The sequence below is a fragment of the Macaca fascicularis genome, chromosome 9, assembly GCF_037993035.2.
Source record: "Macaca fascicularis isolate 582-1 chromosome 9, T2T-MFA8v1.1".
Classification (NCBI taxonomy): Eukaryota; Metazoa; Chordata; class Mammalia; order Primates; family Cercopithecidae; genus Macaca; species Macaca fascicularis.
Genome location: NC_088383.1, coordinates 71,822,284 through 71,840,387, shown reverse-complemented (window position 1 = coordinate 71,840,387; position 18,104 = coordinate 71,822,284). Strand labels below are relative to the sequence as shown.

The window sequence follows — 18,104 nt, the reverse complement described above, 5'->3', positions numbered from 1 at the left end:
GATCTCTTATTTTGATCAACAGAAGCTAAATTGTTAAACTACTAATAAAGTTTTGTTTTATTTTATTGGTCATGAGAATTTTTTCCTTCCTTCTGTTAATAGACTAAAGACATTAAAGAGATAGCCAAAAAGACACAAGCCCTGCCAAAGATGAACTCAAAGAGGCAGCGAATCGTGATCTTCACCCAAGGGAGAGATGACACTATAATGGCTACAGGTACATGTGGGAAATTTGTGATGAATCTAGTATTACAGAGATTAATCATTTACAAAAGAATTCTGTTTTCTTTCTATTATAATATATACAATATACATGTACAATATGTATAAAATAAAATATTTTACTTTAATAAATATTTCTACCCTGTATCTCAGTAGAAAAGATTTCATGTTCAAGAAGATAATTTATTAAAATTTAGTTAAATAAACCACTTGGATATAATTTACTTAGTTATTTTGGGGATTTTGTCAATCAAGAAATATCTTTCCTAAAAAAAAGGATACATTTCATTTATAAAATACCTGCACTAGAGTAAAATAAATTTACTCAATTATGAACAAAAACAATCCAGAACTAAGTTACATTTTCCATTTTTCCTTCAAGAAGAAAATCTCATTTTTTGTTTTATTTTACCATCTATTTTATAGCACTCGTAAAACAGGAATTTCATTTAGTAAGCAAACATGTTATTGATTAAAATGATTAATAGTGTTAATGTGGAGCTACTCACTATTAAAACCAAAATATAAATGTTTTAATTCTGTCTGTACCATTCAGATTAAAACCAATCAGTTGATTAGTTATTATTGTAAACCAGAGCAATTTAGTATTACCTATGTGTTTGTTCAGTACTCTGCTGAACACTGAAATATAAAATAGGAATCTTAAAGACCTAATTGGGAATTAAAATAATATTCATAAAATATAAGTACAAAGTAAAATATAATTATAGTTCTTATCTATTGGTGCAAACTATATGGATTGTATTGACTCAGGAGATCAGTAAATCTTGAAAAAAGATGTTATAGTGAATATGAAGTACATTTGTGTTGAATTAAATATAAAGCCTGAAACAGGTCAAAGATGAAATTATTGTCAAGATATTTTCTCTCTTTTTTAAAATAAATTTTATTGTTTATATTTGAGGTTTATAACATGATGTTATAGGATAAACAGATACATATAGATCAACTTTCTTATTTCAGAATAGTCAAAAGCAAGATTCAGAGATTTGTTTCAAAAAATACTTGCTTCAAAGTAATTCAGTGAGTGTTAAAGAGAGGGTATAAATGAAATGAGACTGGTAATGAATGAATTGTTGAAGCTAGACAGTGGATATATGGGGGCATCATTATGCTATTATCTCCACTTGTGGATATGTTTTAAATTATCCATAATTAAAACTTTAAAAAAAGAAAGAAAAGTTTTTTTAAAAAAATTTCAAACAAGATTCAGAAATGTTGAATGGCTTTCCCAAGATACATTGATATCCTTGCTAATCCTTAAATTCTAGGAAGGATTTAAAGAAAGGAGGATTTAAAGAAAGTGGGCACAGTGGTTCACACCTGTAACCCTAGCACTTTTGGAAGTCAAGGTGGGAAGATTGCTTGATCCCAGGAGTTGGAGAGCAGCCTTGGTAACAGCAAGACCTAATCTCTAGAAAAAATAATTTTAAAAAAAATTAGCTGAGGGAGTAGTGACACATACCATAGTCCTGGCTACTTGGGAGGCTGATGTAAGAAGATCACTTGAGCCCAGAAGTTCGAGGCTGTGTTGAGCTATGGTCTCTCCACTGCACCCCGGCATGGGTGACAGATCAAGACCCTGTCTCCAAAAAAAAAAAAAAAAAAAGGACGGAGAGCAATGGAGTCAAAGAGGATCAAGTAAGCAAAGGCACAAGTACTAGCAATATTTTATTGTGGTGGCAGAAAGAACCAGGTTGTTAATTTGTACAAGAGAGAAAAGAAACCATGAAAAGGTATCCCTGCATTGATACAAACTATCTGAATTGCTTTCTTCCTATAGTATAAGGATTATTCCTGTCTTAGCAGTAAACAGTTTAGAAAAGTGAAAAACATGCAGGCTTCTTGTGGGAATTGTAGTACTACCTTCAGATTTACAAAATATTCTTTGGTTGCTCTCTGTGGAGACATTCATTTTAAGTCTTTGTATATTCTAGATATACATACTGTACAAGTGTCTTCCTCATTGTGAATTTGCAGTTCTCCCAAAATTGAAAATTAACCTCCCCATCTTGTGACTGTATTTCCTTGTGAACTCATTTTATTCTTTATTAAATCTATTAAGCCATTCTTAGGAATGCTTACAAGCTGGAATTTATTTGAGGAAAGACACTGGCTAATCTTTGCTGTTCCTACCATATGAAAATGAACTTAAATTAGAGGATGCACTATATCTGCAATGCATGATAAATACAAGATGGATAGAGAATCTGTTCAGTGGTGTCAGCTACAAAAGCAAACATGATAAATGTTAATGCAGTTTTGAGCCCTGGGATAAGCTATTCAGTGCACAAGCGTAGCTGAATCTCTTTGCTATGTTGTTATTCATTGCAGCCAAATAAATGTCAATAATAAAAGAGAATTAAAGATTTTCATTTCCCAGAGGCAGTCCTCTAATACGGCTTGATCTTTCATTTCATTTGTAATTCGTTCTCATGTCAGGATGCAATCATTCGCCAGGCTCTGGGTGTCATGTTAAGCCATTTAATAATGATTAAGAACATAAAAATGCTTGGCCTGTGGGGCAATTCACAAAAGAGATGCCAATTTGTTATTGTTTTCCCTCCTTTCCTCTTGAATATGGATCAGCTTTTTCCCACCTCCTAGCATTAAAATACTAATGGAAGATAGAGAGGGAAAGTGTCCTTTAATTTACCATAAGTGACATTCCAGAATGGCACAAGGCAGTGCTAACACACATATTAAAAGACTAATTAGGAATCATTGTGCCTTAAACCTATTTTTTTAATTATATTTTAAGTTCTGGGATACATGTGCAGAATGTGCATGTTTGTTACATAGGTATACACGTGCCATGGTGATTTCCTGCATCTATCAACCCATCATCCACATTAGCTATTTCTCCTAATGCTATCCCTCCCCAACCACCACCCCCCACCTCCCGACAGGCCCTGGTGTGTGATGTTGCCCTCCCTGTGTCCGTGTGTTCTCATTGTTCAACTCCTACTTATGAGTGAGAACATGCGGTGTTTGGTTTTCTGTTCCTGTATTAGTTTGCTGAGAATGATGGTTTCCAGCTTCATCCATGTCCCTGCAAAGGACATGAACTCATCCTTTTTATGCCTGTGTAGTATTCCATGGTGTATATGTGCCACATTTTCTTTATCCAGTCTATCATTGATGGGCATTTGGGTTGTTTCCAAGTCTTTGCTATTGTGAATATACGTTTGTATGTGTCTTTATAGCAGAATGATTTATAATCCTTTGGGTATATACCCAGTAATGGGATTGCTGGGTCAAATGGTATTTCTGGTTCTAGATCCTTGAGGAATCGCCACAATGTTTTCCACAATGGTTGAACTAATTTACACTCCCACCAACAGTGTAAAAGCATTCCTGTTTCTCCACATCCTCGCCAGCATCTGTTGTTTCCTGACTTTTTAATGATCGCCATTCTAACTGACGTGAGATGGTATCTCATTGTGGTTTTGATTTTCATTTCTCTAATGACCAGGGATGATGAGCTTTTTTTCATGTTTGTTGGCTGCATAAATATCTTCTTTTGAGAAGTGTCTGTTCATATCCTTTGCCGACTTTTTGATGGGGTTGTTTCTTGTAAGTTTGTTTAAGTTCTTTGTAGATTCTGGATATTAGCCATTTGTCAGATGGATAGATTGCAAAAATTTTCTCCCATTCTGTAGGTTGCCTGTTCACTCTGATGATAGTTTCATTTGCTGTGTAGAAGCTCTTTAGTTTAATTAGATTGCACTTGTCAGTATTGGTTTTTGTTGCCATTGCTTTTGGTGTTTTAGTCATGAAGTCTTTGCCCATGCCTATGTCCTGAATGGTATTTCCTAGGTTTTCTTCTAGGGTTTTTATGATTGTTGGTCTTACATTTAAGTCTTTAATCCATCTTGAGTTAATTTTTGTATAAGGTGTAAAGAAGGGGTCCAGTTTCAGTTTTCTGCCTATGGCTAGTCAGTCTTCCCAAAACCATTTATTAAATAGGGAGTCCTTTCCCCATTGTTTGTTTTTGTCAGGTTTCTCAAAGATCAGATGGTTGTAAATGTGCGGCATTATTTCTGAGGCCTCTGTTCTGTTCCATTGATCTATATGTCTGTTTTTGTACCAGTACCATGCTCTTTTGGTTACTGTTGCTTTGTAGTATAGTTTGAAGTCAGGAAGCATGATGCCTCCAGCTTTGTTCTTTTTGCTTAGGATTGTCTTGGCTATACAGGCTCTTTTTTGGTTCCATATGAAATTTATTTTTTTCTAATCCTGTGAAGAAAGTCAGCGGTAGGTTGATGGGGATAGCATTGAATCTGTAAATTACTTTGGGTATTATGGCTATTTTCACAATATTGATTCTTCCTATCCGTGAGCATGGAATGTTTTTCCATTTGTTTGTGTCCTCTCTTATTTCCTTGAGCAGTGGTTTGTAGTTCTCCTTGAAGAGGTCCTTCACATCCCTTGTAAGTTGTATGCTTAGTTATTTTATTCTCTTTGAAGCAATTGTGAATGGGAGTTCACTCATGATTTGGCTCTCTGTCTATTACTGGTGTATAGGAATGCTTGTGATTTTCGCACATTGATTTTGTGTCCTGAGACTTTGCTGAAGTTGCTTATCAGCTTAAGGAGATTTTGGGCTGAGACGATGGGGTTTTCTAAATATGCAGTCATGTCATCTGCAGACAGAGACAATTTGACTTCCTCTCTTCTTATTTGAATACCCTTGATTTCTTTCTCTTGCCTGATTGCCCTGGTCAGAACTTCCAATACTGTCTTGAATAGGAGTGGTGAGATAAGGCACCCTTGTCTTGTGCTGGTTTTCAGAGGCAATCCTTCCAGCTTTTGCCCATTCGGCGTGATATTGGCTGTGGGTTTGTCATAAATAGTTCTTATTATTTTGAGATATGTTCCATCAATACCTATTTTTTGAGAGTTTTTAGCATGAGGGAATGTTGAATTTTATCGAAGCCCTTTTCTGCATCTATTGAGATACTCATGTGGCTTTTGTCATTGGTTCTGTTTATATGATGGATTGCGTTTGTTAATTTGTGTATGTTGAACCAGCCTTGCATCCCAGGGATGAAGCCGACTTGATCGTGATGGATAAGCTTTTTGATGTGCTGCTGGATTCAGTTTGCCAGAATTTTATTGAAGACTTTTCCGTCAATGTTCATCAGGGATATTGGCCTGAAATTTTCTTTTTTTGTTGTCTCTGCCAGGTTTTGGTATCAGGATGATGCTGGCCTCATAAAATAAGTTAGAGATGAGTCCTTCTTTTTCTATTGTTTGGAATAGTTTCAGAAGGAATGGTACCAGCTCCTCTTTGTGTACCTCTGGTAGAATTCAGCTGTGAATCCATCTGCTCCTGGGCTTTTTATTATTTCAGAGCCTGTTATTGGTCTATTCAGGGATTCAACTCCTTCCTGGTTTAGTCTTGGGAGAGTGTATGTGTCCAGGAATTTATCCATTTCTTCTAGATTTTCTAGTTTATTTGTGTAGAGATATTTATAGTATCCTCTGATGGTAGTTTATATTTCTGTGGGATCAGTGGTGAGATCTCACTTTATCACTTTTTATTATGTCTATTTGATTCTTCTCTCTTTTCTTCTTTATTAGTCTGGCTAGCAGTCTATCTATTTTGTTAACCTTTTCAAAAAACCAACTCCTGGACTCATTGAGTTTTGGAAGGGTTTTTTGTGTCTATCTCCTTCAGTTCTGCTCTGATCTTAGTTATTTCTTGCCTTCTGCTAGGTTTTGAATTTGTTTGCTCTTGCTTCTCTAGTTCTTTTAATTGTGATATTAGGATGTTGATTTTAGATCTTTCCTGCTTTCTCCTGTGGACATTTAGTGCTATAAATGTCCCTCTTAACACTGCTTTAGCTGTGTCCCAGAGATTCTGGTACATTGTGTCTCTGTTCTTATTGGTTTTAAAGAACGTATTTATTTCTGCCTTAATTTCATTATTTACCCAGTAGTCATTCAGGGGCAGATTGTTCAGTTTCCATGCAGTTGTGTGGTTTTGAGTGAATTTCTTAGTCCTGAGTTCTAATATGATTGCACTGTGGTCTGAGAGACTGTTTGTTATGATTTCCATTATTTTGCATGTGCTGAGGAGTGTTTTACTTCCAATTATGTGGTCAATTTTAGAATAAGTGTGATGTGGTGCTGAGAAGAATGTATATTCTGTTGATTTGGGGTGGAGAGTTCTGTAGATGTCTGTTAGGTCTGCTTGGCCAGAGCTGAGTTCAAGTCCTGAATATCATTGTTAATTTTCAGTCTCATTGATCTAATATTGACAGTGGGGTGTTAAAATCTCCCACTATTATTGTGTGGAAGTCTAGGTCTCTTTGTAGATCTCTAAGAACTTGCTTTATGAATCTGGGTGCTCCTGTATGGGGTGCATATGTATTTAGGATAGTTCGCTCTTCTTGTTGCATTGATCCCTTCACCCTTATGTAATGCCCTTCTTTGTCTTTTTTGATCTTTGTTGGTTTAAAGTCTGTTTTATCAGAGACTAAGATTACAACCCCTGCTTTTTTTTTGCTTTCCACTTGCTTTGTTAATATTCCTCCATCCCTTTATTTTGAGCCTATGTGCGTCTTTGCACGTGAGATGGCGCTCCTGAATACAGCACACCAATGGGTCTTGACTCTATCCAATTTGCCAGTCTGTGTCTTTTAATTGGGGCATTTAGCCCATTTACATTTAAGGTGACTATATTATGTGTGAATTTGATCCTGTCATTATGATGCTAGCTGGTTATTTTGCCCATTAGTTGATGCAGTTTCTTCATAGTCTTGATGGTCTTTACAATTTGGTATGTTTTTGCAGTGGCTGGTACCAGTTTTTCCTTTCCATATTTAGTGCTTCATTCAGGAGCTCTTGTAAGGCAGGCCTGGTGGTAACAAAATCTCAGCATTTGCTTGTCTGTAAAGGATTTTATTTCTCCTTTGCTTATATAGTTTCTTTGGCTGGATATTAAATTCTGGGTTGAAAATTCTTTTCTTTAAGAATGTTAAATATTGGCCCCCACTCTCTTCTGGCTCATAGGGTTTCTGCAGAGGGATCCACTGTTAGTCTGATGGGCTTCCCTTTGTGGGTAACCCGACCTTTCTCTCTGGCTGCCCTTAACGTTTTTTCTTTCATTTCAATCTTGGTGAATCTGAGGATTATGTGTTTTGGGGTCGTTCTTCTCAAGGAGTATCTTTGTGGTGTTCTGTGTATTTCCTGAATGTGAATGTTGGCCTGTCTTGCTAGGTTGGGGAAGCTCTCTTGGATAATATTCTGAAGAGTGTTTTCCAACTTGGTTCCATTCTCCCCATCACTTTCAGGTACACCAATCAAATGTAGGTTTGGTCTTTTCATGTAGTCCCATATTTCTTGGAGGTTTGTTCATTCCTTTCCATTCTTTTTTCTCTAATCTTGTCTTCATGCTTTATTTCGTTTAGTTGATCTTCAATCTCTGATATTCTTTCTTCTGCTTGATCGCTTTGGCTATTGATACTTGTGTATGCTTCACAAAGTGTTCGTGCTGTGTTTTTCAGCTCCATCAGGTCATTTATGTTCTTCTCTAAACTGGTTATTCTAGTTAGCAATTTCTCTAACCTTTTATCAAGGTTCTTAGCTTCCTTGCATTGGGTTAGAACATGCTCCTTTAGCTCGGCGGAGTTTGTTATTACCCACCTTCTGAAGTCTACTTTTGTCAATTTTTCAAACTCATTCTCTGTCCAGTTTTGTTCCCTTGCTGGCGAGGAGTTGTGATCCTTTGGAGGAGAAAAGTCATCCTGGCTTTTGGAATTTTCAGCCTTTTTGCACTAGTTTTTCCTCATCTTCGTGGATTTATCTACCTTTGGTCTTTGATACTGGTGACCTTCGGATGGGTTTTTGTGTGGACATCCTTTTTGTTCTTGTTGGTGCTATTCCTTTCCGTTTGTTAGTTTTCCTTCTAACGATCAGGCCCCTCTGCTGCAGCTCTGCTGGAGTTTGCTGGATGTCCACTCCAGATCCTGTTTGCCTGGGTATCACCAGCAGAGGCTGCAGAACAGCAAAGATTGCTGCCTGTTCCTTCCTCTGGAAGCTTCGTCCCAGAGAGGCACCTGCCAGATGCCAACCAGAGCTCTCCATTATGAAGGGTCTGTCGACCCTTGTTAGGAGGTATCTCCCAGTCAGGAGGCATTAGGGTCAGGGACACACTTGAGGAGACAGTCTATCGCTTATCAGAGCTCGAGCACTGTGCTGGGAGATTCTCTGCTCTCTTCAGAGCCGGTAGGCAGGAAAGTTTAAGTCTGCTGAAGCTGCGCCCACAGCCGCCCCTTCCCCCAGGTGCTCTGTCCCAGGGAGATGGGAGTTTTATCTGTAAGCCCCTGACTGGGGCTGCTGCCTTTCTTTCAGAGATGCCCTGCCCAGAGAGGAGGAATCTAGAGAGGCAGTCTGGCTACAGCAGCTTTTGTGTCTTTGTTTACACTGTGAGGGGAAAACCACCTACTCAAGCCTCAGTAATGGTGGTCGCTCCCCACCACCACCAAGCTTGAGTGTCCCAGGTCAACTTCAGGCTGCTGTACTGGCAGCAAGAATTTCAAGCCAGTGGATCTTAGCTTGCTGGGCTCGTGGGAGTGGGCTCTGCTGATCTAGACCACTTGGCTCCCTGGCTTTAGCCCCCTTTCCAGGGCAGTGAACAGTTGCGTCTCACTGGCGTTCCACGCGCCACTATGGTATGAACAAGCTCTCCTGCAGCTAGCTCGGTGTCTGCCCAAAGAGCCGCCCAGTTTTGTGCTTGAAACCCAGGGCCCTGGTGGTGTAGGCACCAGAGGAAATCTCCTGGTCTGTGAGTTGTGAAGAGCATGGGAAAAGCATAGTATGTGGGCCGGAGTGCACCATTTCTCACGGCACAGTCCCTCATGGCTTCCCTTGACTAGGGGAGGGAGATCCCCGACCCCTTGCACTTCCCTGGTAAGGTGACGCCCCACCCTGCTTCCACTCGCCCTCCATGGGCTGCATCCACTGTCTAATCAGTCCCAATGAGATGAGCCAAGTCTCTCAGTTGGAAATGTAGAAATTACACGCCTTCTACGTTGATCTTGCTGGGAGGTGCAGACCAAAGCTGTTCCTATTCAGCCATCTTGCCAGCTACCCAAACCTATTTTTAAATGATCACACTGTTAAGTTTGCAGTACTTAGCAATAATGTATCAAAATATTTCCTTGGAATTTTATTCTACAGACCTATCTCCTTTTGAGATATGATATCTATAAACTACTTTCTCTTATTTTATAAATTTAATTCTTTAAATTGCCAGTGAATCTAAAGTATTTTCCACTCACCTGTTTTATGGGTCATACCTCTTTCAGATTGAGTTTCCATCTACCCTAGAGGTTCTGTCACATACCAATCATTGTTTCAGTCCTTGCAGGTTAATTGAGTTCCAAAAAAATTTTCAAGGGAGTGCTGGACACTGAAGAATGTTAAGAGTAACAGGCTGGGCAATTCCACAGCTGAGTATATGTCCAAAATAATTGAAGCAGGAACCTAAACAGATATATGTCCACCCATCTTCATAGCAGCATTATTCACAATAACCAAAAGGTAGAAGCAATCCAAGTATCCATCAACAGATGAACAGATAAATAAAAATTGATATATACATACAAAGGAATATTATTCAGCTTTAAAAAAAGAAGGAAATCCTAACATGTACTGCAACATGAATGAACCTTGAAGACATTATGCTAAGTGAAATAAGCCAGACACAATGGCATAATTACTGTGTGATTCCATTTATGTGACATACCTAGAGTAGTTAGCTTTATAGACAAAGTAGAATAATGGTAGCCAGGGGCTTAGGGAGGGGTGAATGGGAAGTTATTGTTTAATGGATAAAAAGTTTCAGTTTTGCAGGATGAAAAAGTTGTAAAGATGGGTAGTGATAATTGCACAATAATATGAACGTACAATGGCACTGAGCTGTATATTCAACAATGCTTAAAATGGTAAATTTTATGTATATTTTTATTTTTTAAGCTTATTTTTCAATTTTAAAAAATTAAACATAACCTAAAGAGTAAGATGCTGGTGATGAAGATAGAAAAGATGACTGTTCATTTTGATCCTCTTTATAAATGTTGAATGAATTTGTTGAATTACATGGCAGTCAGGTGAAGGAAATCATTTCTGCATTTATAAACTGGAAAAACTAACAATGTTCTTTATCTGTCGGAGAGCAACTACTAATGAGATCTTCATACAATAACACCTTATTATATTAAGCATTGTAATAAAAAAGTAAATATATATTTATACGCATGTAAATACATAGATAGTGCTTTATAGAAAGTTTAAACTTCCCCAAGTTTCTATACTAAATAAATCACCAAAAATTGGAGAAAGCAATACGACTTTTGTTCTGAACTGGAAATAATGTGTTTCCAATTAAATAGGTTCTCTGAAAAATAAATTGTAGATTTTTCTATTTTGTTTGTTTGTTTTAAGACAGGGCCTCGCTCTGTCGCCCAAGCTGGAGTACAATCATGGCTCACTACAACCTCAGCCAGGCTCAAGCAATCCTCTCTTCCCAACCTCCTAAGTAGCCGGGTCTACAGGCGCATACCACCCTGCCCAGCTAATTTTTTTTGTATTTTTTCTTTGGTGGAGAATGGGTTTTGCCATGTTGCCCAGGCTAGTCTCAAACTCTTGAGCTCAAGTAATCTGCCTTCCTAGGCCTCCCTCCTAAAATGCTAGGATTATAGGCGTGAGCCACCACACCCGACCTAAATTGTAGACTTTTCTGAACACTCAGAATTCTTGTTTGAATTGTAATTTTTCACAAAGGGAAAAAATGTACTAAGTCAGATATTTTCAACTGGAAGACTGGTGCTATCACATCAAAATCACCTAGTGAGTTTTTGGTAAATACAGTCCTACCTTCTTCTTCTTTTTTTTTTTTTTTTTTTAATTTTAGAATTAGGGGAGGGTGCGATACTTTTTCAGGGTTGTTACATGGATATATTACATAAGGCTGGGGTTTGGGCTTCTACTGAACCCATCACCCAAATAGTGAATACAGTACCCAATAGGTAGTTTTTCAACTCACCCCCACCCACTTCCTGCCTCCCCCTTTATGTCCATGTATACCCATTGTTTACCTCCCACTTATACGTGAGAGTGTGGAACATTTGGTTTTCTGTTTCTGTGTTAATTCACTTTGGATAATGTCCTCTGGCTGCATCCATGCTGCTGCAGAGGACATTATTTCCTTCTTTGTTATGGCTGCATAGTATCCCATGATGTATATGTACCACACTTTCTTTATCCAGTCCACTGTTGATGGACACTTAGGTTGATTCCATGACTTTGGCATTATGAGTAGTGATGTAATAAACATAAGAGTGCCGGTATCTTTTTGGCAGAACAATTTCTTTTCCTTTGGGTAGATACCCAGTAGTGGGGTTGTTGGATTGAATGGTAATCCTGTTTTTAGTTCTTTAAGGAAGTTCCAAACTGCTTTCCACAGGGGCCGAACTAACTTACATTCCCACCAACAGTATGTGTTTCCTTTTCTCTGTATCCTCGCCAACATGTAATTTTTTAACTTTTTAATAATAGCTGTGCTAACTAATGTGATGATATCTCATTGTGGTTTTAATTTGCATTTCTCTGATTATTAGTGATGTGGAACATTTTTCATATGTTTGTTGGCTGCTTGTATGTCCCATTTTTAAAATTTTTATTTATTTATTTGTGTTTTATAGAGAAAGGGTCTTGCTATATTGCTCAGGCTGATCTCATACTTCTTCCTCCTGCCTCAGCCATCCAAAGTGCTGAGATTACAGACGTGAGCCACCATGCCCAGCTGTATGTCTTACTTTGAGAAGTGTTTGTTCATGTCCCTTGCTTACATTTTTTTTTTTTTTTTTTTTTTGAGACGGAGTCTCACTCTGTGGCCCGGGCTGGAGTGCAGTGGTGCGATCTCGGCTCACTGCAAGCTTCGCCTCCCGGGTTCATGCCATTCTCCTGCCTCAGCCTCCCGAGTAGCTGGGACTACAGGCGCCCGCCACATCGCCCGGCTAGTTTTTTGTATTTTTTAGTAGAGACGGGGTTTCACTGGGTTAGCCAGGATGGTCTCGATCTCCTGACCTCGGGATCCGCCCGTCTCGGCCTCCCAAAGTGCTGGGATTACAGGCTTGAGCCACCGCGCCCGGCCCCTTGCTTACTTTTTAAATGGAGTTATTTGGGTTTTTCTTGTTAATTTGTTTAGGTTCCTTATAGATTCTGGATATTAGTCCTTTGTTGGTTGCATAGTTTGCAAATATTTTCTCCCATTCTGTAGGTTGTCTGTTTACTTTGTTGATAGTTTCTTTTGTTGTGCAGAAACTCTTAAGTTACAATCGTCAATTTTATTTTTGTTGCATTTGCTTTTGAGATTTTAGTCGTAAATTATTTGCCTAGGCCTATGTGCAGAATAGTTTCTCCTAGGTTCTTTCTAGGATTTTTATAGTTTGAGGTTTTATGTGTAAGTTCTTTAATCTATCTTGAGTTAATTTTTGTATATGGTGAGAGGTGTAGGAGTCCAGTTTCATTATTCTGCATATGGCTAGCCAGTTTTCCCAACATCATTTATTGAATTGAGTGTCCTTTCCTCACTGTTTATTTTTGTTGACTTTGTTTAAGATCAGTTGGTTGTAGGTATGTGGCTTTATTTCTGGGTTGGTTCTCTATTTTGTTCCATTGATCTATGTGTCTATTTTTGTGCCAATACCATGCTATTTTGGTTACTATACCCTAGTAGTATACTTTGAAGTCAGGTAATGTGATGCCTCTGGCTTCGTTTTTTGCTTAGGATGGCTTTGGCTATTCAGCTGCCCTGCCTTCTTAAAAGCACCTTTCCCTCAATCTGATGCAACCCTGTGAGGAGTATTAGAAAATACATCTTCAAGGAGATGTTTGAGAATGCGGGCAGTACAGTCTGGGGCAAGGGGAGTGTAGGATTGTGTATGGTTGAAAATGTTCCCTTCGGTGATACAGCAATGCTGTCTATCCTCCACCTGTCACTTTGAGAATCACTGGATTAGATGATTTAATAATGCTGCAAGTTCCGTGATCTGGTGGAATAACGAAAACAGAACCTTTTAACAGCTAAGAGTCTAGTTCTTCAATAACTCAGGCCTTGGGAAATGCTTCTTTTTTCGATCCCTCAAAATGTATCTACATTTACAGGCAATATACAGTTTACTTTAAATAGTCTCCTACCTTTGAGGTGCTTATAATTTAACATAGTTATATCCCAATGCTCTTTGTCATTTTATTTTAAGTAAATGGGGGTATTGATGTTACTTGTCTTCCTGTTCCTGAGTCCTTAAAGAAACGTGTTACCTCATCTGCTAGTTAAGTTTTCATGTTCTATGAAAACACTGTATGCTGCCCATTACTCTGCAAGAAAAGGTCAGTGTGATTTGCAATTCTGGTAGACATAAAGTTCAGAAAATGTGCATTAGAAAATGCAAACTCTAAAGGAAAACAATCTCAGCACAGAAGAATAATGTCAGCACATGATCCCAACTCAAAATATTAGTATAAATCATTTTTGAAATGTCTCTACTACAGCCAAATCAATTTTAAATGATAATCTTGTTGGCATAGGTTGGTGATGGTAAGGATAGAATAAATGAAGTGGCATTCTTTTAAAATGTCTTGTATGGCATTCATAGAAAAAAGTTCTTACCAGGTAAGACTTAATAGAGAAAATATATTTCTTACCTATGAATGTAAGTTAGTAAGTTATTAGCTCATGTTCCATTTTTAGATTATTGTAATCACAAAAGATAAATTTCTTTAATTAATAGATTAAAAATAATTTAGAACAACATGTGGAACTGTCACATTTTTCACAAAGTAATATCTTTGAGATGTGGTTCATTTTGTTCAGTGATCTCAGGCCTGAAGAAATGAGACTTCTTTCAACTCCCACCTTTTTATTGAAAAGGACCCTGCTAGAAGGCAAAATAAGAGGCAGCCTATCCTAAACAGATAAAAACCCTATTATAGCACTGATTTCGGGAGGGATGTTTAAGTCAGATTTGTTGAGATACAGATTACATATAGTAAAATCCACAAATATGTTACTAAGTAACACATAACAACCACCACAGACTGTAGACCACCTTGTACAGTTTGTATTGAAGTATAATATGCATACAAAATTGATACAACTTTTCATTAAGTGGATGGACCTGTGTAGCTATAACCACATCAGGAAATACAATACTTATAGCACTTTAGAAGCTTCTCCTTGTGCCCCCTCCTAATCATTATCCCCACCGAAGGTAACCATTGTCTTAGCTTCTACTACTGACAATTAGCTTTGCCTGTTTTTGAAATGGAACCACGCAGTATGTAGACTTTATCTGCTCTGTCTCCATCCATTTTTGTGCACCTTCTTACTTTTTGACAACATAAGATCCCCCAGGCTCATGTTGTATTTTCTCCACTTCAGTCCTATAATCAACGATTTCTCCACAGAACCCTGATTCCCTTTATTGAAGAATGGTTTTTAGAAACCTGTAACTGTGCTCTAGATATGCTCTTTGTTCCCTGAGTGTCTTTCCTTCTAGGCCCTCTTAGCAAACAAAACTTGGCAATAACCTATGTATACTCACTCATCTATATTTATGTCTATATCTGTATATTTATATATTTTTAAAACGTGAAGTCATACTGATAAATTTTATTGCAGTCCAGCAACACAAGGTTCATTCTAGCCTTCATTCTTCCTTTTTTACTTCTTCCTTTGACATTGAAAATTCTGGCTCTCATTATCTAAAATGTATTTACTTATTTGTTTTATCCTAAAGCAGTTTTGAATTGCTCACCCATACCCTTGTATGAGAAAGAGATTTACCCTTTAGAATATAGTATTTGCTTACAGTTCTTTTTTTCTGTAGCCCAGTAGTGTCCAGTCAATATATAGTTATCCAAAATAAATTAGCTCTTTTACTTCATCCACTCATTGTGGTTACATTATTCATTTGTAATAGAGGTAGGGTCATTTGTTAAGAGTATTCCATTTTGGTTTCTTTTCACATCCTGATTGGGGTTTTATTTTCTCAATAAATAAAATTCACTTTTTGTAGTGTCAAGTTCTGTGGGTTTTGACAAATGCAGAAGATCATGCAACCACCACCATAGTCATGATACCAAAGAGTTACATTTTTTAGTTCCAGATTTGCAAGGTTGGTACCAATATACACTCCCCCAATTTTATGAGACAGCGCTAATTGTTCCACATCTCTACCAGTATTTGCTACTATCCATCTTTTTAATTTTAGCCATTCTGATGAGTATATAATAGACCTCATAATGATTTTGATTGGAATTTTTCTGATTTGTAGTGAGATGGAGCTCCTTTTCATTTGCTTACTGGCATTTGGTTTTTTGTGGGTAGTTTTGTTTTGTGTTGTTTTGTTTTTTGAGATGGAGCCTCACTCTGTCACCCAGGCTGGAATGCAGTGGCACGATCTTGGCTCACTGCAATCTCCACCTCCTGGGTTCAAGCGATTCCCTTGCCTCGGCCTCCCGAGTAGTTGGGACTACAGGCACCTGCCATCACGCCCGGCTCTTTTTTTTTATTTTTAGTAGAGACAGGGGTTCCACCATGTTGGCCACACTAGTCTTGAACCCCTGACCGCAAGTGATCCACCCGCCTCGGCCTCCCAAAGTGCTGGGATAACAGGCATGAGCCACCGTGCCCGGACTTGCTTACTGGCATTTGGATATCTTCTTTGATGGTATTGCTGTTGGAGTCTTTTGCCCATATTGAGTTGTCTTATTGATTTAGAATTCTTTTTACAGCCTGTATGCAAGCCTTTTGTTAGATAAATGTATTGTAGATATATCCTGCTACTCTGTGACTTGCCTTTTCACTCTTCATGGTATCTTCTGATAAACAAAAGTTCTTGATTTTAATATAGTACAATTCATAATGTTTTCCCCTTATGATTAGTGCTTCTCATATCCCTTTAAAGAAAATCATAGCATATCTCAAACTTGTGAAGATATTCCTCTGTTGTTTTTTTTCTAAAACTTCTTTTCTTTTACTTTTTTCAACTAGCACAATTCAACTAAGATTAATTTATATATATATAAGGTATAGGATAGGGAGAATGATTCATTTATTTTGCCCATATGAATAACCGATTGACCCAACATCATTCATGGACAGGAATATCCTTTCCCTAACTGCATTACATTGACACCTTTGTTGTGTTTCAGATGACCTTATATCAGTGAGTCTTTTTCTAGGCTATTTCATTGTCCTCATTCTCTATCCTTTACCAATTGCACACTCTCCTGATAGCTTAGGTTTATAATCAGTCTTTTTATCTGGCAATGTCAGTCTTCTGAGTTTATTATTCAAGATTATCCTGGCTTTTCTTGGCTCTTTGCATTTCTACTTAAATTCTAGAACTGGCCTGTTAATTGTCACCAAAGAAATTTTTTTTTTAAATTCCTTTCTAGAATTTTTCCAAGTCAATTTGGAGAGAACTTATTTCTTTACAGTATTTTGTCTTCCAATCCATCTTTTCCTCTATTTATGCAGTCTTTAATTTTTCTCAGGATTTTTTTTTCTTTTCAGTGTAAAGGTCTTGTATATCTTTTTTTTATCATCATACCTTTATTTATTTATTTATTTTTTATTATTATACTTTAAGTTCTAGGGTACATGTGCATAACGTGCAGGTTTGTTACATAAGTATACTTGTGCCATGTTGGTGTGCTGCACCCATCAACTCTTCAGCACCCATCAACTCATCATTTACATCAGGTATAACTCCCAATGCAATCCCTTCCCCCTCCCCCCTCCCCATAATAGGCCCCAGTGTGTGATGTTCCCCTTCCCGAGTCCAAGTGATCTCACTGTTCAGTTCCCACCTATGAGTGAGAACATGCGGTGTTTGGTTTTCTGTTCTAGCGATAGTTTGCTGAGAATGATGGTTTCCAGCTGCATCCATGTCCCTACAAAGGACACGAACTCATCCTTTTTTATGGCTGCATAGTATTCCATGGTGTATATGTGCCACATTTTCTTAATCCAGTCTGTCACTGATGGACATTTGGGTTGATTCCAAGTCTTTGCCATTGGGAATAGTGCCGCAATGGGCATACGTGTGCATGTGTCTTTATAGCAGCATGATTTATAATCTTTTGGGTATATATCCAGTAATGGGATGGCTGGGTCATATGATACTTCTAGTTCTAGATACTTGAGGAATCGCCATACTGTTTTCCATAATGGTTGAACTAGTTTACAATCTCACCAACAGTGTAAAAGTGTTCCTATTTCTCCACATCCTCTCCAGCACCTGTTGTTTCCTGACTTTTTAACGATTGCCATTCTAACTGGTGTGAGATGGTATGTCATTGTGGTTTTGATTTGCATTTCTCTGATGGCCAGTGATGACGAGCATTTTTTCATGTATCTGTTGGCTGTATGCATGTCTTCTTTTGAGAAATGTCTGTTCATATCCTTTGCCCACTTTTTGATGGGGTTGTTTGTTTTTTTCTTGTAAATTTGTTTGAGTTCTTTGTAGGTTCTGGATATTAGCCCTTTGTCAGATGAGTAGATTGCAAAAATGTTCTCCCATTCTGTAGGTTGCCTGTTCACTCTGATGGTAGTTTCTTTTGCTGTGCAGAAGCTCTGTAGTTTAATTAGATCCCATTTGTCAATTTTGGCTTTTGTTGCCGTTGCTTTTGGTGTTTTAGACATGAAGTCCTTGCCCATGCCCATGTCCTGAATGGTATTGCCTAGGTTTTCTTCTAGGGTTTTTATGGTATTAGGTCTAACATTTAAGTCTCTAATCCATCTTGAATTAATTTTTGTATAAGGAGTAAGGAAAGGACCC

The 18,104-nt window shown here is 37.8% G+C and overlaps 1 protein-coding gene across 14 annotated transcripts in view; it reads left to right on the top strand.

Moving 5' to 3' along the window:
• ADK (adenosine kinase) overlaps positions 1 to 18,104 on the top strand; it is a 563,812-nt gene that overhangs the window by 450,095 nt on the left and 95,613 nt on the right. For 10 of the 14 annotated variants that reach the window (XM_074001746.1, XM_005565442.5, XM_005565440.5 and 7 more), the window contains one exon: positions 103 to 217. The exons of the other annotated variants lie outside the window; for them this stretch is intronic. In XM_074001746.1, the coding sequence (XP_073857847.1) occupies positions 103 to 217 (115 nt within the window). The remainder of the gene's footprint in view (positions 1 to 102; positions 218 to 18,104) is intronic. 14 annotated transcript variants of the gene reach the window in all.